This window comes from Pelobates fuscus, chromosome 2, assembly GCF_036172605.1.
Source record: "Pelobates fuscus isolate aPelFus1 chromosome 2, aPelFus1.pri, whole genome shotgun sequence".
In the NCBI taxonomy this organism is placed as follows: Eukaryota; Metazoa; Chordata; class Amphibia; order Anura; family Pelobatidae; genus Pelobates; species Pelobates fuscus.
The window spans coordinates 416747149-416775122 of NC_086318.1; the positions used below are offsets into that span (position 1 = coordinate 416747149).

The following is a 27974-nucleotide window of genomic DNA, read 5'->3' on the forward strand; positions in this document are numbered from 1 at the left end:
TGTTTGACTGAGAGTGTGAGCTGACTGTGTTCGGTCACAGCATTTATTGCTGCTAGGGATTTGTATGACTACAAGGTAGTGTGTAATCTCTGTCTTAGCCATGCCAGAAGAAGAGGCAGGTTGAGGGTGGCCATGGACCATAAAACTGCTCAAAATCGTTTAACACTACGTAGAGGGACAGCACCAGGAGACTACAGGCACTCGATGAACTTGCTATAGTGTTCCTTTAAGTCACTAATTGAAAAATTAAGGCCATAACCAGTAAGAAAGAAATGTAACTGGCTTTCCTTTATTTTACAACATATATATTTAATTGTTTGGTATTTTGTAAAAAATAAATAAATAAAAATAAAATATATATATCTATTTATTTATAAAATATTTTACCAGGAAAGATACATTGAGATTTCTCTTGTTTTCAAGTATGTCCTGGGTCCACAAAAGTATGGTAACACTATATCTATCTATAAATTATACATATAGATAAAGTGTTACCATAGTGTCATAATTTCTAAAAATGTTATTTTGTGTAAAGTGAGGCTATAGAAATAAGGTGAAGCTAAACAGCAATATACGTGTGCCCAGTAGGTGGCGCATAGAATCTATAGAAAAATTAGGAATGTCTTAAAAAAAAAAAAAAAGGAAAGAGGAGGGGAATATTACAAGCAGTGAGTCTCATATAAATCTGAGTACACATCCAATCCTTGCCAACTCATTGTACAGGCTGGCTTTGCTCCTCGCTGATTGGCAGACAGCTCTTGTGACATCAGAGCAGAAACAAAAAGCAAAGGCAAGTGAAAAAAAAAAAAAGGAACAAGGACACCGGTGAGAGGTACATGAAAAATACAGTCTCCAAAACTGCCTGCTGCGCTCGGAATAATGAAAACAGCATAGGAATCTGTGCATCACTTGTTACTTCCAGCTACAGGATATTTTGGGATTGGTGATCATTTCCAGATTATTTTAACGTTTTCTCACAGCTGTGATCAATTGCTGCTTTAGGTTGTAAGGAAAGTTAGTGGACACTTTTTTGTTTTAGTTTTCCAGCGAAGAGAGAGAGAGAGACACAGAAAGAGAGAGAGGCGGAAATTTAAAAATCAAAGTGTTTGCTTGCTGGATAAAGGTTGCGGCTTGTTCAGTTTTCCAGAAAACCCTATAACTTGTATGAAAGTATGTTTAAAAAGAGGCGGACTGGACTGAGGATACATTCAGAGTTCTGCTTACCAGCCGTAGGGAGGAATCGTTTGGAGTAACACCAAGTAATGTGGAAAAAACACAGTCAAAAGAGAAAACTCTCAACCAGACACAAACTCGGCACACAGGTACTGTAAACCTCACTTCAAAGTCCCTGTTATCCTCACTGCATGTACATAATCCTGCACTAGCTCCCTAATAAGAGCTATTCGCTCCATGGGTTGGGTGCTTTGGTCGCTTGGTCTAGCAAGCTTTTCTGCATGCATATCAGTACTGTAGGCTAGTGGGCATTACATGAATGTGCTGCCCAGCAATGTATCATTCATGTGGTTGGGGTAGGAAATTGAATTAATTAAGGAATATGAAAGAAAAATACTTTAAAAAAATCTTTTTTTTTTTTTTTTTTTTAATTGATTTCCATTTTGCCGCAGATAGATGCTAATTATTTGCATTACAGCACTTTTTCACGTGACACCAGTCAACAAGATGCGATAGGGGTCCATAAAATTATGGTGGACTTGGCAACCTTGTAACTGGGAGACCAATATCAGCACTTTAATTTGCAAAGTCTATCAATCATATCCTATGCGGCTGCAATAAGGTCATGCGGGGTGCATTTTTTATAATAAATATTCCTTGAAAATGGGAGAAATAAGTATCCTATCCATTGGTGAATCTTGTTTTTAGATGTCGTAAAGTTGTTAATAATTAGAAACTAAGACGTGCACGTGTGTGTCACATTAAAAGCACATTTATGCTATATAGTACTATTTACTAACCTCTCTTCAGTTGTCTAACAATTTGGAAAACCTCCTTTTTTAAGTTTTCGGGAGAAAAAAAAATATCCATTTCAGATAATTAATAGTTTTATTAAAAGACTATTGTGGCCTTAATTTAACAAGTCAGCTGTCAAATGGTGCAAATTGCTGTTTAGTGAAAGGACCCCAATGAGAAGGCTAGTTCACACTTGCATAGACCTCTCTTTTTATCTTCAGCTCCATTGATCAATCACAGATCAATTAAATGACATCTAAGCTTGCACCAGCTAGGAATTTAGTTCATTATATGCGTTTTCCCAAAACCAAATCAAGCGCCAAAGTTGGTCACATACATTTAATAAGGCAGCACTTTTAGTGTAACTTTATTACATTTTTATACACCATATATATATATATTTTATTCCCAAGTATACTTCCTGCTAAAAGCATGCACTTTTTTGCAAAGGTTGATTGAGTTCACTCTTAAGCTGTTAAAATTCCAGGCAATGATTGCAACCAAAGTTACTGCTACCCTGAACACTATGTTACTGCTTTTTTTTCCTGATCAGACCCTGATCACACACATCCAGGCATTCCAAGGAGAGAAGTTTGTTTCCATGCCCTGGAAAGGGATTTATTTTATTTGTGCTGGAGTCTTTTGATTTTTTTTTTTTTTTCCCCTTTCTTTGATTTTTACCGGTGGCCAATTGGCTTAGTTTGATGCTTCACATAGATTTTAACACCTGTACTGAGTTCCTGAGTCTAACCTTCTGATCTAATCTGGCTGCTACAGACACAACACCTTCTCAGAAGGTAAACCGATTCTCCAAGACACGTGCTCTCTGATCTCCGCTTCTGATCTCAGGACATTCTACTTCTTAACAACTAATATGCAAGGCAGACATGCGCATGATTAACTACTTTATTGAGATTATTTGACTTTAAAATGTTTGTTGCCCATCTCCGCCATTATCTCAAGTAATCTTATCTATTGTAAAACAGGCTTTGATGTCCTGTTTTTTTTTTTTTTTTCCAGGATACTGCATTAAAGTAAAAAAAAAGAGAAGTTTGCAAAGTGTTGTCTAAATTTAGCTAAAGTTGTCTAAATAAAACCGGTTTCTCAAGTCGTGTATGGCATTTGTCACAGAATAATCCTTTGGCCTGTATATTTTTAATGTATGACACTTATATTTATTGCAGTGCTCTTACTCAATCTGTTACAGTGTGTGTGTGTGTGTGTGTGTGTGTGTGCTTTGCAAACCTCACCTTTTGCTGTATTTCACTGGTTTAGGGCTGTTTTCAATAAAATGGGAATTTGTAGAGACATGACAATGGAACTTGAGAATGATACGGATGATGAGATGGAGAATTTTTACACTTTAGCTAGTTTGACCCAACATTTTAAATTTCCTGATTGGTCAATGCATTTGTGGTTCCTAGTTTAGTGTATAAACCCTTCATGGGATTGAGAACCTCCAGCTGGTGTAAAGTAATAAAGTCAAGCTCCTATTAAGCACATACAGCATTCTATGGGCTCCAGAGTTGCTGGTCTGTAAGAGGTTGCCTGTTAGTGGTGTGTAGCCTGACAACCCTTTGCACACATACATGTCTCTCACTGTGTTTCCACATGACTGATGGATACTTTTTATGTGTATGTCTAAGCACACTGAGGTGCTGTCTACACCTGTTTTTCTTTACTTGGTATGGAGAATCATTTTGTATGTGTTTCATATTGTGAAGGACATATTGATTTCAGCTTGTATAAACCTGCAGTAACTTTAGAGTCTGCTTTATAGGTTGTCCTCGTATCTGGTCATATGATGTATGAAGGCCATGAGAACAGAGTTTAACATATAACTACAATTAATTAATCGTGTGTACGTGTGCAAACACCAGTCTGTGCGTATTTAAATGTCATTATTGTCCATAAAAGTTCTTTACATTAAAGTGTTTGTGTTGCAACATCTTCATCCATTAGGTTGACAATGCTAGCCGGGATCCGCTGTCTGCTTCTGCTGCTGCTTTACCAGGTCCTGCTGAGTGGCTGCACGGGTCTGATTCCAGAGATAGGAAGGAAGAGGTACGCAGAGTCAGGTTGGGCATCTCCCCAGCAGTCAATGGGCATCATCAACCAGTTCGAGCTACGTTTGCTCAATATGTTTGGTTTGAAGAGGCGTCCAACTCCTGGCAAGAACATTGTGATCCCCCAACACATGCTGGATTTGTACCATATGCACTCAAGCCACCTAGATGAGGATCAGGACAAGCCTCCCATGGACCTTCACCGGGAGCGTGTTGCAAGCCAAGCCAACACAGTAAGGAGCTTCCATCATGAAGGTAAGAGAGGGTAACCCTCCTCCTCCTCCACCCCCATCGGGCATAAAGGAGTTATACGCAGTCCTGTCTTGTGGTATTGTAGCACCGCAAACAACCACCACAGCAATTGCTACATAGCATATCATGTAGATAAAATGATAACAGTTGGGATATAAGAAATAAACTGCATGAAGTAAATGTTTTGTTTCTAGAGTCTCTAACTATATTTCAGTATAATTCTTTTAAATACAGGTTGTGTTATTTGCTATTGTAATGTAAACGTTTTCACCATTAAGAATATTTTTGGTTGTTTGACCATATTACGAGGTAGCTGATTTGTGCCACTTGCTCAACCATGATTGGAAAGACATTGTGTGGGTTTTATTTTTTATTTTTTTATATCAGGCTCTGTAGCAATGGGAGTTGTAGTCCGGATCTCAGATGGGCCACCTCTGGGCTGTCCTACGACTTGACGTCACATTTCCTTGTTTACGTCCCTGTGAGAGATGCACTCAGTCTAATTAAACTAATCGCGCTTGATCACTTATTTTTGTTTTGTAAATGAATTTGCCCTTTGCAGTGCTGAAAAAACTTTCATGTTGTGTTTGTGGTACAATTTTCCAAAGCCGGCACTCTTGGCCCTTCTTCGTCTTTCAGACTGTGTCCAAAATAAGAATTCCCACAGATATATTTCAATTTTAATTCTAAATACAAGAAAAATCCCCTAATTTAAAGTTGTGAGGTTGTTTGTCAAATTTTTAATCCTTATCTAATCCCCGTGAGATATCAGCAGTATTAGTAACTGTATTTGAGGTTTATTTTTTTTTCATTTATTTTTTTTTTTTTCCAATGACTTTTTTGTCTTCGCCAAAACCTTGGATGGTCTCGAGTGGATAAGCAAAATATCCAAACGCAAGCCTGATAATAGACTTGCAACAGCTGTCTGCTTGGCTCATTGTGATACTATTTTTTTTTTTTTTAAACAGATGAATTTTTATATAGGCCTTTTCAAATACAGACTTTTTTTTATTTTTTTTTATTAGGTGCAAAGTATATCCATAATCTCAAATGGGATACAGCCAGGGCAAGTTATTTTCTAGATTGTTTATATATATTTTCAGTTATTTACGGTGTTTAAAATATTGTAATCCATTATATTTATTGGATTTACGATGTAATGTTAAACACTAAAATTGGCCTCTATATCTGAAGCTCTGAGGAGTACATATTTCTTTATGAATAGCGCTCTAAGTTGTGTGAACAAGGGGCTATTGAGGAAGCTGTGTAGAGTCTGTAATCAGCAAAAGCAACAATATCGAGGGATATTTAGTATAAATCTTGACAGAAGTCCAAAATTCTATTTTCTTTGCTACTTAAGGTCTGCTGACATTTACCTAGATCAAATATACATATTCTATGTGTTTGCACTATGTGTGTTTTTTTTTCTTTTTTTTTTTTCCTGCTTTTTGTTGTGTGCAAGAGGATTTTATACATAATCTCACTTTCATTTAAAAATAAAAAATGAACAAAATATGGAACTTGGTGTAAAATATATTTTTTAAGAAAGACATTCATATCTTGTTCATGACACTTTGAGTTTCTATTGACTAAACTGTTGACTGTGTAGAATTTTTAAGGACATAAAAAAAAAAGCGTAGGTCATAAAAATTCAGTGGGGGTGAATATTCTACAAATCACCTACTTTTAGTATAAAAAAATGCATTTACCATTTCATTACACAATTCCTGATTAGTAAATGACCCCAGTGTGTCTCGCATGCTCTATTGTCGCTGTTGTAAATAACTTAGAAAGGGAGAAAACTTCCTGCCAGGTGTCTCTTGTTTGGTAACATTGTTGCAAAATTGTATTACATAACAGACCAGTGTGTGTCACCCCAGCAGGGCTAGTAAAGACTGAATAAGTTCTGAGCTTGACTTGTGCTGGTGTGTGCAACGTCTTCCAGCAAACCAAGAATTGGTCAGCTGAACTCTTTGCATTGCAATTTAGTGTAGTACAGCTACAATATATATATATATATTTATATATATATATATATATATATATATAGTTTTCTATTGCGTATAAGAAGAAACTAGCCAAAACCCTAAGCAGTGTGCCCAAGTAAAATAACTAACTTGCAAAAACACTGCTAGCGGTCCATGTTTTATCCATTTCTTGGAACAATGTAGGCAAATACTTAGAGCTACACTGTCTCATGTTTTGGGTTGTTGTGTTGTGTTTTGTTTTTTGGAATAAAATAAACAAATTTTAAATTGTCCATCAGATCCTGAGAGGAAAAACCATAGTCGAACAATATGAGCAATAGGGGTCTATGGTGTTTCCATGTGCACGCATGAGTTTATCTGTTGAGAACCTTGCAGGATCTTTCACAGACCCATATTTTGTGCTATCAAACAAGCCCTTGTGTATGATGCACTCTCCCCTACCCCGGCGATGCAATTTATCAACACTTTACCTGGGAGGTCTTGGCAAAAATGAGGTGACCCTATGCCAGGTCTACATTAACTCCTAAACCACTGGCGTGCATGCATACTGCGTGGGGAACGCGTGTACTAGAGTGATCATTTGCTCCTAATCTCTGTTGCATGCTTCCTAGCTAGCATAACCACATAGATTATCAGGGTCACTGATTTCAACACGTGTTTATAAAAGCATACTTATTGTAATATTGGTCCCCTCACTTTTTTTAAATTTAATTACAATAATAATTTGTACAGCTTCATGTCTGTATTTTCCTTTTCTGCCTGATCCTCCTCCTGTGAAGTCATCAGCCCTGATGACATTTGGTCCAATCAGGTGATTCTCGTAGAGAAGCAATGAAGACCTGGTACATTTGCAGAGATCACCACGGTAGGCTAATTAACTGCTGCTTCTCTATGCGAAGCATTGGATGTACACAGCACCCAGTGTTGACATGCTTTGCCTTCTTACACCAGATGGCAAGTAGAGTTGATAATGGAATCCATTTAAGTCTAGGGCCATTAGTGACTGTCTAAGACTGTCTGTCTGCAGGGAAACTGCGAAATATAAAGAGTACTGCTGGACAGCATTTATTCCCCCAAATCACTTCACTAAAACGCCTCTGTCATGGTTTTACTTTTATGTCCCTTATATCTTAATGATTGCGATTCTCTCTTTATCACGTGTTTTTTTTTTTTTTTTTTTTTTAATATATATTTCTACAGTTTTCTTTCTTGTGCCAGATCTCAATATCAGGACAAACTGCCACGGTGTTCCCTTCTATACATGATGTCTGTAGTTTACCCTCTTGTGAATTTCTTTTGACTGATGGATTGTAGGTGAATTAGATCAGCAATGGAAATGGAGTGCTTAAGCTAAACCTATTGCCAAAGATCACGCTCCCCATGAGAAAAAGAAGCCCCTACTTTTTCATGTGTATACCTAAATCTAAGGTGATTTAAATAAATAAAAAGAGAGACAAAATGATTAATTTAAACCAAAACCTACACAGTAACACGGACGCCTTCCGTAGTCCCAGCCTTGCACAGTGTGCTCTTGTTCTTGGTTCCTCAAGAAGCAAGGGTTTGGGAAATCCCCTATATATTGTGTGTCTGATCCTTAATATACCCCCAATGAAAAAATACATACATTTAATTATGCATTTTTCCCCATTGGAATTATATCTAAAAATAGCTTGCAAAAGCTGAAGATTTCTTGTCTGCAGCCTTCGCAAGCCCTCCTCCTTTTAACCCCACCCAGATTTACTGTTCCTGTCCAATCACAGACTTCCAAATGCAGCTCAATGAGAAGTCTTTGCAAGGCAATTGTCTAGCTTTTGAGTTTAGCTCCACTGAGCTAACAAACCAGGAAGTAACAGGGCTGGCTGTCTGAGAGCCTGGAGTGTTAATAAGGCTCATTTGTAAAGTTGCCCATTTATTTCTCTAAAAATGAGCAGTTTTTGTAAAATGAATAAAAAGGAACACTCTCTTATAAAACACCAATGCAAGCTAATTTGCTTCAAGGTCTGGGGAGTCCCTTTTTAAGGGATCAAACTACATATGGTAAGACTTGTTTACAAACCCTAACCATGTATGGTATTTTATATTTACTTTATGGGAGCTACAGCTGAAGGTGTGTTAGTAGGTACTGTTGCAAAATAAGACTTGAGTTAGGAATATGGATGTATTTTTATTTAATTATTTTCCGTTCTAGGATAATGGGATGCTCACATGTAACACTATACAATGGGGAAGCCTGTTAATGAGGAAAGAGTGAGATAGTCAGTCATCTGGGATTAGTTGTACACGCTACTGTATACTACATTTTTAATGTCATACACCAATTTTTTTGTTGGGTAGAATTGTTCAGGCACCACTTACAACCTTTAGGAAGTCCTCAATGATGAGCCATCAGACTGCAGTAGAGTGGCCGGGCTGTGTTATCCTCCTGAAGGTTTGACATCATTGTGATACCGAAGGTGAAACTATGTTCTCCCATATGGAGAGAAGTTACCCGTGGCTTGTATTTTGCCCAAGGACCCAAATTAATAACCATGCATGCCTATCTCATACCTTGGTTTCCAAATATCAGATATTTCTGAATATCAAAAAAAAAAAAATTATCCGCCTCCTGAATACCAAACAAGACCTCTTTTGTTCTGCACTGAGCGAATCATACTGCATCTTGTCTTCTCATTTATGGGATGATGGGACAGTAGAATAACTTCTGGGTTATTGATTTGGTGCTGATTTAAAAAGCTATGGGTTAGAAAACTAAAATAGATGACTTTGAAGCCAAGCCAATCCAGCTATAATTGTCACTTGGCTCTTGAGTCCAGTTTTAAATTTGCTAGAGTCCACTAGAGTGACATGGCAGCTTATGAGAACTTTTATTGGGCTGGTTTAAAACAGGATAACTCAAACTGGCACTGGAAATGTACTTTATTACCATTACCTTCTATGTAATGGATTATCAGCTCCTCCTGCCTATCCTTTAAATTATGTAATACTCCATACTCCTTGGCAACCAGCATTAGAGACACTAACCAATTTTTGGAGATTGAGGTTTTTCAACATTGCCTCCATCTAAACAAGTTCCTGGTAACTTCAAAAAGAAATTGGAGAAAACTACGATGCTCTAATTAGAATAAATTTGTAGACATGTCTAATGAGTTTTGTCCAATGGTGTGTTTTCAAGGCAATAGTATGTTTGTTTTCTTTTTGTTGTTGTTTGCTTTTTACATTTTTTAATTTTCTTTTGATTCCACCCCTCTAACAATCTTCTATTGTGACTTTATCAGAAATTGGGCTTTAAAGTGGACTTGGATCCAGGCAACATATTGACTTAAAGAAGAAAAAACTATTGAACAGAAAAAAAAAAATTAAACCCTTATTTTTTATGATGCGTGATTTTTCTAAATCCAATGTGCCCTCTAGTGGTGATCATCTGTTCTTGGTTGAGAGACGTACGGACAGAAAAAACTGTCCAGGTAGAGTGGAAGTTGGTAATGAACGTGAACTTACTGGAGGGTAACAACTTGTTGAATGAATTAGACACAAACTCAACTAGTATAGAAAAGCTCCCATGTTGGCTTAAAAGATACAGTAGAAAGTAAGGATACTAGATCCTAAACGTACCCAGGAAAACCTTGAGAGAGAGCTGTGATTTTGAAACCCATAGTCTGGCTGAAGGGATATCCAGGAAAAGTGCTACCCCCAATGTAAAAGTGGGGCATTGGTTACTAAACAGTAAACTGATACATTTAAAAAAACTAAACAAAGTAGTAGATAATAGAATTCCAAAAATGCTGTATCAAAAGTATCCAGGAAAGGTGCTGCCCCTAGTTATAACGTGTGGCACGGTTACCTAAGCCGTGAACTGATAAAAATAAAAACTAGGGGCAGCACTTTTCCTGGATACTTTTGATACTGCATTTTTTGGATTTCTATTATCTACTATTTTGTTTAGTTTTTCGAAGTTAATCAGTTTAGTAACCAGTGCCTCCCTTTTACATTGGGGGTAGCACTTTTCCTGGATATCCCTTCAGCCAAGCTACCAGTTTCAATATCTGTTCTTGATTTCCTGATCAGCATTTGGATTCACCTTTTTCGGAACACGGGCATTTTAAATTTCATATGGTTGGGGTAGTCTACTGGATTTCTCATGGACTAAATTTGATTGGGTTTTCTAATGTAAATATCCCTTACATGATGTAAGTTTATGAACTGCATCCTTGGGGTGAGGTGTGGGGGGTATGTATTTGTGTATTTTTGCTATTCAAAGAGGGAGGTACATGGTGTTATTTAAACTTCACTTTTTTAATTTTATTTTTCATATGTTGTGAAATTTTAAGTTTGTTTGTGGCCAATAAATTGACATTCGTAGAAGGGATAATCCTTATCTCTCTTATAACCCTGCCAATTTCTACATCTTCTCCTTTCTGAGACATTGCAATGTTCGGTGACTTTTTCCAGATTGTTAAATGGGAGGAATGTATATGTTTGAAAGCACAGCATGTGGAGAAACCACATCTTACTGAGTGATATGTTGTATAGAATGAAATGCTCAGGGATTCCCATCAACCTTGAAGTGCTTATGTTGAACCGAATAATATATCTTTCCATAGTCGGTTATTCGAGTGTAGATCTGGGCTATATTGTTTCCAGGAGGCATTGAGATATTGTATTCAGGTATACGATAAAATATTATTATACATAACTGCATTATGTTGTACGTATTTTTTAATTTCTAATAATGTCAACACTTTGACCTTTCCTGCTGGTTTTACTGTCTGTTTTGGTTAGCGCTTTTGTTTGTTCTGTGTTTGTTGTTTTTGTGTGTATGTGTGACAGTGTACGGGGTAGAAACCTTTTTATAGAAGTGCTGAATTTGCTTGAGATATATATATGTGGGAAAGAATGACCCACTATTGTTTAAGATAATGGTGATAATAACCACTTAATGAGTGTTTAATCAGTATAAAGAATAATTGGCATGCATCATTGACAGACAGCTGGGAGGCACTTTTTGTTTGTTACTTTGAAACATTGAATATGGTCTTGTTCGTGCCAAATGTTGCTCATCTGACACTCATAGGCAGTTGGAGACTTCTGAAGTCCTTGATGAGATCAATATGGATTCAATTTAGTCCAGCAGGCATGAAGCTAAAACTTTTTTTTTTTAGGTTTAATGAATTTGTGTCTAGCAATCATTTAAAGTTGGATTTGTCTTCCCAGCTACATAGAAACCTAGATTGAATAGACCCCGGAGATTCCACCTCTTGTCACAGTCTGCTTACTACGTAACCTCATGCCTATTTATCTTACTCTCTTCTTTTAGGATATTTTTTATGTACACCCTTTACTACTTCCACCAGATGATTATTCCAGGTATCCCCACACTGAAGATTTCTCCTCTTCCTAAAATTTTTCCTGTCTGTTTTTTTTTGTTTTTTGTTTTTTTTTTCACAAGTTTTTTCAATGTTATCATGCAAAAGAAAATCTTCCATACGTGTGACCAGGACTCACCATATATTCTGCACTTTATTTCTTTATTGAGCAAGATGCAGCCCTATTTCATACCTTCATGTAAGGGTTGCAAGATCTTTAGAATTACGCTAAAGACCACTTTAAAGAAAACACAATAGCTTGTAAAAGTCTCCTTTTACATAGACTGCTTGAAGCCCCCGGGAAAACACAACAATCACTACAAAAACAGTGTGATGCAGGTGTAGACATACCTTGTATAAGTCAGGAAGAGCGGTGTAGCTACTAACTTTTTGTTTGTGGATAATTATTTATTTTTAATCCAGTCATTGTGTACATCCATGGTGATTACTAAAATCTGAGGAGTTTGCCTTAACCCCTTAAGGACACGTAACATGTGTGACATGTCATGATTCCCTTTTATTCCAGAAATTTGGTCCTTAAGGGATTAAAGGGACACTCTAGTTATGGTGTCTGGAGTGCCTGTGCCATTCCCCTTTTCATTGTTAAAACCTTTCCAAACAGTTTGAGAGTAAATCCGAGTTCCTGGGTGCTCACATCCCGGAACACTGTGATGGAATGACTAAGGCAGAGATTACAGCTATAGTGTACTCCCTTTTGGTCTTTTTTTTTTAACCATAGAGGTACATCTGATGCAAAGGGGATATGGACTGTATAATCCATTCCTTGTTGTGTGTTTTTTTTTTTTTTTTTTTTTTTCAATAAAACACTTTGTATCTGGTTCATTAAAGACATTAATTTTTTTTTTTTATAATTTTGTAGTTTTTATGATTTTCTGTGCTGTGAGTTCACGTCCTCATCATTCAAACCGGGCTAAAGAAAACTGTGGCAATCAAATGTCCAATTCCTTTCCTTTCCCAGGCTTACTCTAATCGCTTCACTAAAATCAGTACTCCTGAACACCATTTGTTTTCAAACCAGTTTGCTTTCACATATTCACATCGACAAAATGCCAAAAAAAGGCTGCAATAAAATGCTTCCAAGTTTTGTGGACTCTCCTACAAAAATATTGGGAGCCATGTGCACTGGTCCGTGCACATTTTGTTTTATTTTTGTGGCAGAAGGAAATTCTCTAAATTGTGATGCTTTTTAAATTAGGCTCTGATTATGAAAATGAAAACCGCCCTAGAACTCCCTGTGACCTCATTTATCTGCAGAATTCAAATAAACAAATATGTGAAGGAGCAGGAGGGGGTGGGAACTCATTGCCACATTCTGCAGACTTCTGTTGCATGTTCCAAGTAGCTCACAGGAAGACCGTTTAAACACACTTCTATCACATGCACTGCTAATTCCTCTGCTTCTCGTGCTGTTTGGCTTTCTGTTACTTTTTTTTTTTTTCTTACATTTCAGAGATACTAAGGCCATGATTCATAGATGGTGTTTTAAGAATAAAGTACATTAAATCAGAACAATTGTATTTCCCAGGGGGTAGCTCAGTTTTTATTTATTTTACTTTCTCACTATGGTTTATCTGGTTGGGGAGACATAGAACAGAATAAAATAATAATAAATGGAAAACGTTCTGTCTGAGCAATGAACTGGGATATGAGGTTAGACAGCCATTTTTTTTGTAACAATCCACCTCCCTCTTTGATTTGTAGTTCTGCTCAAGTGTGTAAAGCAAACATGGATCCTTACTTCTTCTGTTTTAGAGCAAGATCAATTTTACAAGCGGTGGGGAAAAAATAAATGCTGTTTGTTTGTTTGTGTTTTTTTTTGTTGTTTTTTTTATCTTGTTTTTTTTATAAATTTCTTTATTTTTCCTCTGTTAAAGACTCACCATCTTTATTTAAAACCACTGCATTGTTTATATATTTTTTTTAAACCCTGATAAGTCTTTTTATTTATTTGATTTATACAATAACCTTTCATACGTCCCAACTCCGGGTTCACGAGAAACGGGATGTCGGGTTAGCGGCAGGTAAACGGGGCAGGACTTTGATGTGATCGTGTCACTCACTCTGCCCAAAGGGGGTAGACATGCCTGAATTACTGGCAGGTCAGACTGATGTGAATGCAAGCCAGAGCTAGGCTGCCTGCCAATCATGTAAGACCAGCCCACCGAGGGCAGACCCTGCAGAGTGCTCTTTGCAAGGTGCAAATACCATGAACATAATTTAAGTGTGTCTAATGATGCACCCGCACTATCCTTGTTGAGGACAGAAAATCTGGGATGCCCTACAGAACTCTGATTGGTTGGGAGGAATGCATTTGCTGCAGCTTCTATGATAGGGTCACAAGACATGCAAGTACAAGGGTGGTCCACTCAAGCAAGTCAGTGTGCCATTAATTGGTGATGGGCCCATTTAAAAATAGTAGCTTGTCAGGGCTTAGTCATACAACCATGAATAATGAGGAGTTTTCTACTGATACAGCATTTTTTTTTACGCTATAATAGCCAATCAGGAAAATGCTCCCTCTGGACTATACTGATCTACATCTTGCAAATTCCTGGCAATTCCAGCTTTAATAAATAATCCTGTTTTTGATGGCTTTTCACATTTTAGTTACCTTGCATTCTAAAATAATTTCCTCCTAAATGCAAAGTTTCTGCATATTAAAGGACCACTATAGTGCCCTCAGGGGTGGAAGGGGTTAAACTTGCCTCTTTCTCCAGCGCCGGGCGGGGGACTCTCCTCCTCCTCGGCTGAATGCGCATGTGCGGCACGAGCCGCGTGCTCATTCAGCCAGTCCATAGGAAAACATTCTCAATGCTTTCCTATGGACGCTGGCGTCTTCTCTGTGAAAATCACAGTGGGAAGCGCCTCTAGCGGCTGTCAGTGAGACAGCCACTAGAGGCTGGATAAACCCTGTTTCTCTGAAACTGCTATGTTTACAGCTGCAGGGTTAATCCTAGCTGGACCAGGCACCCAGACCACTTCATTAAGCTGAAGTGGTCTGGGTGCCTATAGTGGTCCTTTTAATGTTTAGGAGTGAAAACTGCTTGATGAAGTGCATGACTACATGCTGCTCCAATGCAATTAAATGCATTAAAGAAATGCTAAAAAAACAGCTTGCAAATACCTGACCAGCTTTAATAAATGCATGTGACTTTGCATACATATACCTACAGTCCTCGATTCGACAAGACGGTCCTAGTTTATGTTCTCTACCTGTGCACACCAGAGAAATGGCTACCATAAGCACACCATGATTGTATCATTAGCCTTACTTGAGTTGTGCAAGTTAAACTACAATACTCTAGTTATGGGCCAGCCTCCATATGGAAGGCCAGCACTGTTTCCGATGGGCATAGATGCCCGAGTGACGTGTTACTTTTTCAGATACGACCCATTAATTATTATTTTATTGGCTATGACTTTTGTCTGGCATTTTACCAGTTACTCACAGTTCGTGACATGCCTCTTCCGATCTTCTCCACCTGTGCATACCTCCCCTAGTTGAGTAGTCTATTAGAATAACTTTAATGATTCCCGAGCTAGAATATTTACTTAGATCTTAGTTACATACTGTCAAAAGTTCTCATTTTACTCCAGGGCTGTAATTGTTCCACCTAATAAGTACTTGTCGAGAGAACGATTATTGATAAAAGGTTCTGTTCAGATGTGGTTTGTGTTTTCTTTTACGTATGAAAGTAACTTCTCTAATAAATAATCTCAATATGTGATTCATTGCTTTGGTGTCAAAGGTTTACGGAGACTTGAAAGTGAAGTTTAATCATTCTATACCTAGAGCCAAAAGATACATTTATGGGCTCATAACACTTCTCTTTGATAGAGCATTTTTGGTGGGACTCTGAATGGTACTTTAAAGCAATGCTTTTTATTAGAATTTTTCCTTTGCTATGAATAGCTACATCATATTATGGGCTAAAGAAAATCAGTAAAGCATCATAAATAGATGATAAACGCTCCATGTGTGACGTCATAGTATCCTTTTACTACCATGTCCAGTAGATGCCTACGATACTTTGATGGATATATAACAATTTTTTATAAAATTCTGCTGGCATTCTAAACGCTCAAGCAGAGGGGCCCACAAGGGAGTTTAATGTAATGAATTTATGGGGGGGAGATGGCAATATCTCCTACAACAGGACGACATTTAAAATCTGCACTGTATAGGGCCCTTTACACATATGCATTGCCAGCTCTTCATAGAGTTCTTGGGAGCGCTAGAAGGTTGTGACGGGCTATCAGTTCTTCCCGGTTCACAGGAAGTCACATGGAAGTGTGCCACCCTTCTTCCCTTTCCTAAAGGCTAGGGAAACGGGAAGTAACTAGAAACATGTGTAATTCAGAAAACCTGTGACTGTGTGTATCTGTATGAGTGTGTGTGGGTGCATGAGCCATTGAGTTACTGGTCAGTGGTTTTTTTTCTTAGAGGTAACAAACCTTTTTATGGTGTGTCTGACTGTGTAACAGGGGTTTGGCAACCTTTGGCATGGCAGGTATTGCGGACTACATCTCCCATAATGCTGGCAAAGCATCAGGGGAAATGTAATCTACAACATCTAAAGTTGCCTACCCCTGGCATATACAGTATATGTAAAGTATTAATATAGATCTATGTCCGATGAAGAATCATAATAAAATCCTCTTTTTAGTCTTGTGCCCTTAACCCCTTAAGGACACATGACATGTGTGACATGTCATGATTCCCTTTTATTCCAGAAGTTTGGTCCTTAAGGGGTTAAATAGTGTTTTGTAATATTAATTTGGAAATGTCTCCTATTCGCTGCAGTAGTAATGGTAAATGCAGTATTTTTTTTTTCTCTCCAGCTCCATGTATCCGCTTTCTATCTGTACTAACTGCACTGAAACATTCTGTCTTCCCTGTGTTTCCAATACCCAATTTACTCATTATTGGAACCACCTGGAATACGTGTTGTACTACTGAAACCAAGATCAGAGCAAGAGATTCCGACATATGTTGTTTGTGCTGTAAACAAAATTCTGAAGCAATATACAGACCAGACCCTTCTTGTTCGGACTTGCTGTATAATGTATTCAGTGAGGGAAACAGATGTGACAGGTTTTCTAAAAATATATTTTGTCTTTGTGAGCAGTACTCTAAAAATATAACATGTTCTTCTTCTTTTGTTGTTTTGAAACCAGAATACACTTTTTGATCTATAACATTGAAAACTCAGTCTTTGCTTGTTTTTGTTACCCTTTGCATATTCAGACCAGATTTATAAAAACTACATTTAAAAAAAAATATAAAAAAAAAATTATTATATATATTGGTAAAAGTGCATTTGGAGGAAATGTGTGTGTGTGTGTGTGTATATGTATATGTATATGTATATATATATATATATATATATATATATATATATATATATATATATATGTGTGTGTGTATATTATTTTTTTAAATTATTTTTATTGAAATAAACATGCTAATTGGCAACCACAAAAATTCCTGAAAGGGACACTGTAAGCACTATAAACATTTAATCTCATTAAATTGGTTCTAGTGCCTGGAATCTGCTGGCCCCATCACTCCAATTCAGTGTTAAAAAGCAAACCTTTTTTATAATGGTGCATGCTTATATTTATTTATCCAATTTGTTTTTTTCTTTTCCCTCAATTGTTACTATTGCAATGTAAGTAACACTCCTATTTTGTTTCTTCTTTTTCTTGACTCAGAGTCCATGGAAGAGCTTCCCGAATCCAATGAGAGAGCCGTACAGCGCTTCTACTTTAATTTGACTTCATTTCCTACTGAGGAGCTGATCACGTCTGCCGAACTACGGATATTTCGAGAGCAGATCCAAGAGCCATTTGAGAATGATACAAGCAAGCTTCATCGGATTAATATTTATGATATAGTAAAGCCAGCAGCAGCTACCTCTAGGGGCCCTGTTGCAAGACTATTGGACACGAGGTTGATACATCACAATGTAAGCAAATGGGAAACCTTTGATGTTACACCAGCCATTATAAGATGGATTGCACATAGACAGCCTAACTATGGACTTGTTGTGGAAGTGACTCCTTTGGACAATAACAAAAACCTTCCTAAGAGGCATGTGAGGATTAGCAGATCATTAGCTCCAGATAAAGACAACTGGTCTCAGATAAGGCCACTGTTGGTAACTTATGGACATGATGGGAAAGGACATCCCCTTCATAAGAGAGAAAAGCGTCAGGCAAAGCAACGGCAGAGGAAACGTCTTAAGTCAAGCTGTCGGAGACATCCGTTATATGTGGACTTTAGTGATGTTGGCTGGAATGATTGGATTGTTGCACCACCTGGCTACCATGCCTTTTACTGCCACGGAGAATGCCCCTTCCCACTGGCAGATCATTTAAACTCCACCAACCATGCTATTGTACAGACTTTGGTAAATTCTGTTAATTCAAATATACCGAAAGCTTGCTGCGTACCTACGGAACTGAGTGCTATCTCCATGCTTTATCTTGATGAGAATGAAAAAGTTGTATTAAAGAATTATCAAGACATGGTTGTGGAAGGTTGTGGTTGTCGTTAGGAGAACTTTGAACATACATTCACGAAAAAAAAAAGCAAAAAACACAAAACAAAGAAAGGACACTTTAAGATTTCCCATCGGAGATTTTGTTTTTTTAATTTATGCAATAAAAATGCTAAAAAACAGTTATTTTGAAATATAAATATATATATATTTATATATATTTATGTCTACAAAAAGTTGAGAACAAATATTTTAATCAGAGAAATATTCCTTTTTAGTTGTACATTTTATATGGGGATTATACCCAGCACATGAAGTATAATGGTCAGATTCTTATTTTGTATTTATTTACCATTATAACCACTTTTGTTTTTCTAGAACTGAAATAGCTGTTTTTTGTATTTATATGTAATCAAAAGGAAAAAAAAAAATATAGGGTTTGTAAATATGTATTTTTTTTTCTTTTTTCATTCTTAAAGCAGATTCATTGTGTGTGTATTTAAGTTGAACGTAACACATGGAAAGTAAGTATTGCAGTGTATTTTTTTTTACTTTCTAAATGGCTACTGTCTGTTTTTAGATCCGTGAGATATTGGGTCATTCATCCTAGTAACTCTGTAATATTGTATTGTGCAACTCTCAGGCATTATACAGTGTGGTCTGTGAAATTTTGTAATAACTTTTACAACCTTAACAAATTTTACAACCCTCGCCATCATAATTGCTGATTTTTTATTTTTTTTTTAATATACAAATCCCGCAATTATTGCGCTAATTGTTACAAAATGTGCGTATTGGCCAAAAGGATGGAAAAGAAAGTCCAAATAAAGTGTTACAGCATGCAAATATTTGTATGTTGGAAAATAAATTTGAAATCCGTTTAATAAAAGCTGGCTCTAATATTGGATGGAAGTCGTTCTTTACAACAAAATATGTTCCGAACTATTTTTAACAGTTTTTAGTAAACTATTTAAGTAAACTTCAAATGCCATTACACTTAATGTGGCTTAATCTGTCATTTGTTTGACATTTCTACAATCCCTTCTCTTCAGTGCTTTCAGTCTTCATTTTCCTCTATTTGGCTAAACCTATCATATTATATTCTATATATTTTGTTTCTTTTCTTCCGGTTACATCAGTCACGTGCTGCTCCAATATATGCTATTTTGTTATCTCCCCACCTCTCCCTTTTCCGTGCCACTATAGCAATCTTGGTGTGAGTGTGTTTTCATGGGGAAGATTTGGGTGCGTTTTTGGAATGTCAAAGCAGAGTTGATCAATAAATGGTAAAGCTATGACTTCATCCAGTTTTTCTAAAGTAATAATATGTGTCTGGCTCTTCTGTTCTAAACATCTGTTTGTTTAAAATAAACCACAAAAATGGTTTTTCAATTAGAATGGAACGTGATGATGTATAAACCAAAAGCAACAAACTAAATAAACAGCAGCTCTGGGATGCAGACATACACGTTATGGTGGTACTCTGTGATACATTTACCATGGTGCTCTGTAATACACTTACCGTGGCGCTCTGTAATACACTTACCGTGGCGCTCTGTAATACACTTACCGTGGCGCTCTGTAATACACTTACCGTGGCGCTCTGTAATACACTTACCGTGGTGTTCTGTAATACATTTACCGTGGCGCTCTGTAATACACTTACCGTGGCGCTCTGTAATACACTTACCGTGGCGCTCTGTAATACATTTACCGTGGTGCTCTGTAATACACTTACCGTGGTGCTCTGTAATACACTTACCGTGGCGCTCTGTAATACACTTACCGTGGCGCTCTGTAATACACTTACCGTGGCGCTCTGTAATACACTTACCGTGGCGCTCTGTAATACACTTACCGTGGTGTTCTGTAATACATTTACCGTGGCGCTCTGTAATACACTTACCGTGGTGTTCTGTAATACACTTACCGTGGTGCTCTGTAATACACTTACCGTGGTGCTCTGTAATACACTTACCGTGGTGCTCTGTAATACACTTACCGTGGCGCTCTGTAATACACTTACCGTGGCGCTCTGTAATACACTTACCGTGGCGCTCTGTAATACACTTACCGTGGCGCTCTGTAATACACTTACCGTGGTGTTCTGTAATACATTTACCGTGGCGCTCTGTAATACACTTACCGTGGCGCTCTGTAATACACTTACCGTGGCGCTCTGTAATACACTTACCGTGGCGCTCTGTAATACACTTGCCGTGGCGCTCTGTAATACACTTACCGTGGTGCTCTGTAATGCACTTACCGTGGTGCTCTGTAATGCACTTACCGTGGTGCTCTGTAATGCACTTACCGTGGTGCTCTGTAATGCACTTACCGTGGTGCTCTGTAATACACTTACCGTGGTGCTCTGTAATACACTTACCGTGGTGCTCTGTAATACACTTACCGTGGTGCTCTGTAATACACTTACCGTGGTGCTCTGTAATACACTTACCGTGGTGCTCTGTAATACACTTACCGTGGTGCTCTGTAATACACTTACCCTGGTGCTCTGTAATACATTTACCGTGGTGCTCTGTAATACACTTACCGTGGCGTTCTGTAATACACTTACCGTGGCGTTCTGTAATACACTTACCGTGGCGCTCTGTAATACACTCACCGTGGCGCTCTGTAATACACTCACCGTGGCGCTCTGTAATACACTCACCGTGGCGCTCTGTAATACACTCACCGTGGTGCTCTGTAATACACTCACCGTGGTGTTCTGTAATTCATACAAGCTACACATTGCCACAGTGCTCTGTTATACATTAATACACACAGCACAGTAGATATTTGTAATGACTGTCTGCACATAAATGTGGGACACGGCCATATGCACACAGTGCATTACTATGGCATCCTGTAATGCATTTATCCAGCTTGCCCACAGTGCATCCACCAGAAATGTTGGGGACCTTACAGAGCCAAGTCTGTCCACAGAGCTGGCCCTGAATCTGCTTACAGGGCCTGCCACTCATTCACCACTTTCTTGCAGATACTTAGAGCTGTAGTCAGTGACCTAGTCTTTGTTTGTTGGGGATGTAGTGTGTGTGTGTGTGTGTGTGTGTGTTTTTAGAGAATGTGGTGTGTCAGGGAGGAAGTGTGTGTGTGTGTGTGTGTGTGTGTAGTGGGTGCAGTGTGTTAATGTGGCTGTCTGTATATTTAAAGCTGTGTATGTTTAGCTGATGGTGTGTGTGTGTGTCTAGTGGTTGTAGTGTAATCGGTGAAGTTGATTCAGTGTGTGTGCTGAGAGGACTGTGATGTGGGGGTGGGGACCAGTTTAATAAAGGGACTCTCCACTGCCCAAATACAAAATGAATAAAAATTCCTGTTGAATAAATATACCCCAAATGTAAACTTGCATGCATTTAATTATGCATTTTTGTCATCAAGTGCATACATATGAACAGTTTGCAAAACCTGCAGTTCTCTTGTCTGCAGCTTTTGCAAGATCTCCCCTTGTAGCCCACGCCAGACGTTCTGTGGCTGTTCAATCACAGACCTCCCAATGCAGCTCAATGAGAAGTCTTTGAAAGGCAGGTGCTCTGAGCAATTGCTGCATCCTGAGTTTAGATCCACTGAGCTAACCAAACCAGGAAGAACATTACATGTTTTCTGCATGAAAGCTAAGGTGGTGTAACCAGGTTAAATCATAAAAGTGTCAATTTATATTGCAATCTGTACTTTTCACAAAATTAAAAAAATGGTGCACACTCTACATGCATAAAGCTTTTCAGCAAGCTAAAGTGTTTTTGGGTCTGCACTGTCCCTTTAATTATTTATTTCATATATATTTACCCCCTCCCTGCTCTTACTGCTGGTCAGGGATGGGGGAGGGGGAAACAGCATTCTCTGGTGGTCAGGTGTTACTTAGAGACAGTATGGGTGCACGTGTTGTTTTCGCGTGCTCCGGCACAGTAGTCTTGTTGCATGGTAACCCATGGCAATGCTCTGACAGCCGGGGGGGGAATGAGAACCCAGCGGAGGAGCAGACGGACAGCCTCCTGGGCTCCCTACCCACTGAACGCGTGCATTGTTGATCTCCCTGCATGTGGCTGTGTGTGTGTGTGTGTGTGTGTATATATTGTTGGTTGTGTTCTTCGTTGTTTTGTGTTTTGGGGCCAGAGCCTCTTTCAAGTTTACCATCTGCACCCCCCTCCCCCCGATGGTGCGCTGCCTGCACGTTACAATGTGCTCTTGGATGCACTCATACACACAGCATATTTAACACAAAGCTCTGTAATATTTAGACTGTGTTTAGGATCCTATTACTCTAATACACGACTCCATAAAGAGCATGGTTGTAGGTTCTGTAATAGGGGGAAAAAATATTATATATATATAATATAATCTCCTGGACACTTTTATACAACACACACTGCTGTGTTGTGGGAGAGGTTTGCTGTAAGTCTAGGCATGTCTCCATCCACTTCCTGGCAACCCTCTCTGACCAACATCACATATGCGTATGATGCAATGGGAAACAATAAAATGAGTTACCCAAGAAAAACCTTTTCTCTTCCCCACATCGTTCTAGATTCTATTTTGATTCCATCAAGCTGAAGTGCAGCAGACGTAAGAGTATGAGACTATACTTTCTGCCTGTGTCCATTAATCAGTGTGACCGACAGGTATGGACCTGTGTTGTTCAATTCTGAGATGCACTGATCTAAAAGTACAACTGTTTTCATATTGTTTCCCCCTCATACTGGCAACAAACCTGTCAGTAAAACCAGGTTTTCCTCTGTCTGACAGCTCTGATGTAATCAACCGGTCCCAGCCAGCACACAGGCAATAAAATTGTTATATAGAGGGAGAAAGGAAGCGTGTTTGCAGTTTTCCTTGTGAGTGCGTGCAAATTGTCAGTCACCCTCGTGACTCATATTTGCATGAATATGGTCTAAACGTGCGTTTGAGGGTTTCTGCCTGTACGATGTGGAAGGTTCATATAGTAATTACTTTTTTAAATCGATTTCAATAGTCTCGTTTTACACATTTTAGTTACACAGTAATCAAGCACAATAATATGTTCAGAGAGAAACAAGTGTAATAAGTCAAGATTAATACTGTAAACTGGGGAATAATAGCTGGAGGCTCAATGGATGAAGTAATGACGTCATATGTACTGAACTGCAAGACGGTGTAGTGGAGGTTAGATGAGGTCATTAATAAGCTAGGTACGTATGAGGGTAAGAATGGGTTTAACGTTGGTTTCCAAGGCTGTATGATGGTGGGTGAGGTTTTTTTCAAGAGTCAGAACTAAGACGAAGACTGGGAGGAACTGTGAAGTAATGCATGATAGAGTGTGTGATAATGGAATGGAAGCAAGGGGGTAAATAAAGACAGTGTAAATTGGATGATTGGATTTAGGAATATTTTCATTAATAAGGATTTGCGCATCCTATAGAAGGATTATAGTTGTCTGATATCAGTTTTCTGTTGTCTCTCATAAATACTTTGTAACTGTTCATGAAACAAATTTTGGAAAGATGGGAAGAGAATTGCTCGGTATCGTGGTGACTGATGAGTAAGAATGTGACAAGACAAGTTTAATCGTACACTATGTTGACTGTAAAGGCTGCAGCTGATAGTAACATATCAAACCCCATTTAATAACAAGTGATTATTATTTACACACATAAACATTGATGCCAAATGTCCACATGCCTTTCTGGCTACAAGTTACCATTTTTTAAACGTATACACCCACCAGGGTAATATGCTATGTCTTAAAGCACTTAGCATTTCAAGCTCGATCCACTAATAGAACATCGTGGTTATAGACCTTTGGGTTGAGGATAAACAGAAGGTTCGCAAAAATTTGAGGCAGGAAGTTCTGCAGGGACTTTGTGATGTTTTTGAGTAAACATAGGCCAAGGTCCCTAAGGAATTTTTCCAACACATTTTTTGATTACAAGCTTCAAAGAATTCCGGCCGGTCAAGATTCAGGAATTCGGGTCCTACATTATGCTACAAAGATATGCCTAATAAAGTGGCCACGGAATTTAGTAACCATTTTCAACAATCCTCTCGAGCAGAAACAAATTACCTCTTGTTTAAATAATGGATAATAGCGTATATGTTTGGACATCATTCCTAAAGCATACTTTAAATTAAAATAAATGTACTAAATGATTTTTAACTTGACATTTCCAAAATATGTAGTTTAGCTCCCAAGTCACTGTCAAATTGTTCCATAAAATATAAATGAAAAACAAACTTCTCAAAGGTTTGCTGCCAACCTCTTTGTTTATACTGATGGATCATAAAATTTTTCTAATAAACATATTTTTCCTATTGCTAAATAAAATGGACATAAACACTCAAGATTTGTATCTGATGAATTTCCTAAACGTTTTATCACTTCCCTAGACAATGTTACCAAATGTTATCTTTGCATTGTGTGCATTATCATAAACTTTAGCTGGTCATTCTTATTGGCTCGTTTCACAATTTCCCTATCACGCGACTTCCCTTTTAGTTAAATAAAGTATTTGGCTCTATTTTTCACTGATTAAGCAAGTTCACTTGACCTCCTTTCAAATCTGCAATCTCTATATTGAAAGTGGCGAAACGAACGTTGTCTGACGTCTGACTTTCATGTGAGTGACTGTAGGGTAGGAAATCCAGAGCAGTGGTTCTTAACCTTTTTGACTTTGACACATTATACATGTATACTTATACATCCATGATTTAATTAAAAAATTGAATAGACCCATAAACCCAATCTTAATCTGTTATTATTTATTATATAGCAGAATTAATTTTGTAAGACTCATACTGGCCTTGTCCTTGTGTCTAAATGGGTCTCCAATGTATGGGATACGGCAGTGTTGCTATATTAACCAATGTATTGTGTACAGTTGCTTAGAGGCGGATAAATATGATATGTCTGTTCTAGCTACTGATTACCCACTGAAAAGGCATGGGTACTCAAATTTAGGTCCCTGACCCAAAGGTTTACAACAACTGCTCCAGAGGGATAAAATATACATATAAATATATATTTTAGGCATTTTCTCTGACAGGTCCGTTAGGCCTATTTTACACATAGACAAAAAGAGAAAAGTTAATTTTCTTTTTTCACTCAGTGTAGCGAATAGACACTTTTATTCTATATATTTTTTTTTTTTTCGTCTGGGAAAAAATACTTTCTCACATGTTTCTCTGATATTTCTGCCCTCCAGTCATTCAAAGAATTTACACCAGATTAATACATTTTCTCTGTACAATCAAAGATTTATCATCGTTAAAAAAAGCAGATGTATTTTTTTTTCCTGTAACATTATTTATTTTACTTGTTTTACAAAGCCCTGTGAAACAGCCCTTAATATAGTCCATGTTTGAGAACACTTTGACACGCTACTGGGAGGGAATAATTATCCATCTATTTTACTACGCAGCTTTTTTTTTTTTTTCTAAATTGTTGCTTTTTTATTGATTTCAAGGGGCAACTAATTGCCATATGGTAGCTTTATGCTTAATGAAGATCAGGAAACATAGTTTGTGAAAAGCTTTTGTTTAGTAACTGCAACGTCTCAACCGTTTTATACTTCCTGACAGGGTAACTCTAACCTTAATGATTGTTTTTTATTGCCTCAGAGTGTAAACCTAGCTTCAACATAGAAATTATATCTTTGCTGTTTAATACATGCTGCTTATTTCTCAAATACACTAGCAGGCAGAGGTTTTGTAATTGGATGTGTGCCCTTATGCCCTCACCATCTTTTTATACTACAACTCCAATAATACTTTAGTAGTCTCAGAAGAACATAGATGTCAGGCTCTCATAAAGGGTTACTTTCTGAAGTGAGAATTCAATGTGAAGTCAAAGGGATTTTTTTTATTTAATGCTAAAAACTCAAACTGAAAGCATATCTGACCATCTTAAATGTGAAATTCTCAGTGAATTCCTACTTTTGTGAATAACTGTTAATGTTGGAAAACTGAGTTTAAAAAGCATTCTGACTATTAAATGTTTCTTTCATTCTTTGATTGGCATAGAGTCAAGGTGGATTAGAATATCCACAGGTTAAGGTAGATATTTAAGATTTCCGTAGCTTGTAGTATTTAAGAGTGTTAGCTATATAAAATGTTTTAATAGGTGTAGCTCTATTTAGGCAAGTCAACATGCAGGGTCACAGATCTTAAAGGCACACACTGGGCATCGACATCATCAAAATTAAGTTGTTATGGTGTCAGGAGATTGCCAGGAGCTTTTTTAACTGAATGGGTTAAACTGATCTCGAAGGGCTTAACCCCAAAGATCTCAAGGTCCCCCAGCAGCATCTCACTTCTGAAACTGACTTTTAGGAAATGTGACTTGCCCCTGGACAGGGGTGCTGCTTAAAGACTAGAGAGGTTAGCTGCTGCTTTAAGCAAATACGTAGCTGTCCATTTATAAATTGTGAAGTTGTCATGGTGCCCGGAGTGTTACTTTAAATTACAAACTCTTTATGATATGAAGATCCTCATGTGAAATCCTATCACAGTTGTTCTACATGTGTGGCATGTTATGTATCTGTGTATCGGTATCGGTGTCTGTCAGTTTGTCTGTGACTGTGTAAGTGTGTGTATCTGTGTGTCTGTATCTGTAAGTGTGTCAGTGTGTGTACATTTGTCTGTATATCTGCATGTGTGCCAGTGTGTGTGTCAGTGTGTATATCTGTGTATCTTCATGTGTTTCAGTGTGTGTGTGTGTGTGTGTGTGTGTATCTGTATATGTGCATAGACCTCATCATTCAAATGCCAACACTACACACTAATACACCCCTGCATTAAACTTCAATACAACATATAACACACTCCTGCATTGAAACTTCAACACAAAATACAAACACACTTGTGTGTTAAATGCCAAAATTGTTTATAAACACCCCCTGCATTCAAAAGCCAACACTACACATAAATGCATGCTTGCATTCAAACACCACATACAAACACATCCCTACATTCACACAAACATACTCCATACAAAAACATGCTTACATTCAAACACATAAACACTGCTCATACTAACTAAATACAACCCTGCAAGCATGGTGAAATGGTAGACCCCCAGCTGTCAAAGCATTGTTGACGGCAAGATGGAAATCTACCTTTTGGCCATTCTTGTGATATTGGGGCCCCAAAAAGATCACCAGGGCCCTCTCTACTTTAGTTCCACCACTGCATTGGGGTGGTGGGCATGATTGTGTGCCAGGTAGTGAATTGTGGCCCACACTGCATATAATAAGATATAATAAGATTCAGCACACTCGCTCATTCACTAAACAACAATTTCAAGTCTCACAGAATTTAATACTTTTATTTAATCACACCTCACCTAGGCAAAAATAATGGTGATTTAGTTACAGTATATGATCATACATTGTATAAGCATGCCACAACGTCAATGTACCCCATTCTTGGCAGGTCCTATCCTAGCAGCCTAATACCTGCTCTTATGAGATTAATCCACTTACTTGGGAAATCCTTCCTCATGGGTCTCTCTGCAGGGCAAGGTTAAATAGGGAAGGGGTACAAAATCAGGAAGTCGGCCTAATAATATTCATTTATTTGAAACCAAGACGACAGCACTCACCTGAACATGCATAAATTATAAAATTATAAGGGTGCTCCTGGGGCCTACTCATACAACACATATGATTTAATGCACTAACTCATTGATATATTTTAGATGTATATCTATACACACACACACACTTTTCATTTCCATCCACCACATTTTTTAAGGACTCGTAAAATAGCCAGTGTTGTGTTTGGAACATATTTTACTATTGAATAGTTTATTCTTTACCAAAG

At 37.8% G+C, this 27974-nt stretch overlaps 1 protein-coding gene across 1 annotated transcript; it reads left to right on the forward strand.

Annotated features, from left to right (window-relative positions):
• Nucleotides 1–741: 741 nt before the first annotated feature.
• BMP2 (bone morphogenetic protein 2) lies at nt 742–19066 on the forward strand. Its single transcript, XM_063441499.1, has 3 exons — nt 742–1322; nt 3931–4289; nt 17374–19066. Exons 2-3 carry the CDS (start codon nt 3938–3940, stop codon nt 18216–18218), a joined length of 1197 nt encoding a protein of 398 aa, XP_063297569.1. The 5' UTR covers nt 742–1322; nt 3931–3937; the 3' UTR covers nt 18219–19066.
• Nucleotides 19067–27974: the final 8908 nt, after the last annotated feature.

Bases quoted from the DNA above. Each gene is read 5' to 3' on its own strand.
- BMP2 (XM_063441499.1), top strand. From the start codon at position 3,938: ATGCTAGCCGGGATCCGCTGTCTGCTTCTGCTGCTGCTTTACCAGGTC. The intron at 4,290-17,373 runs GTAAGAGAGGGT...TTCTTGACTCAG, and splicing joins AAGGAGCTTCCATCATGAAG to AGTCCATGGAAGAGCTTCCC.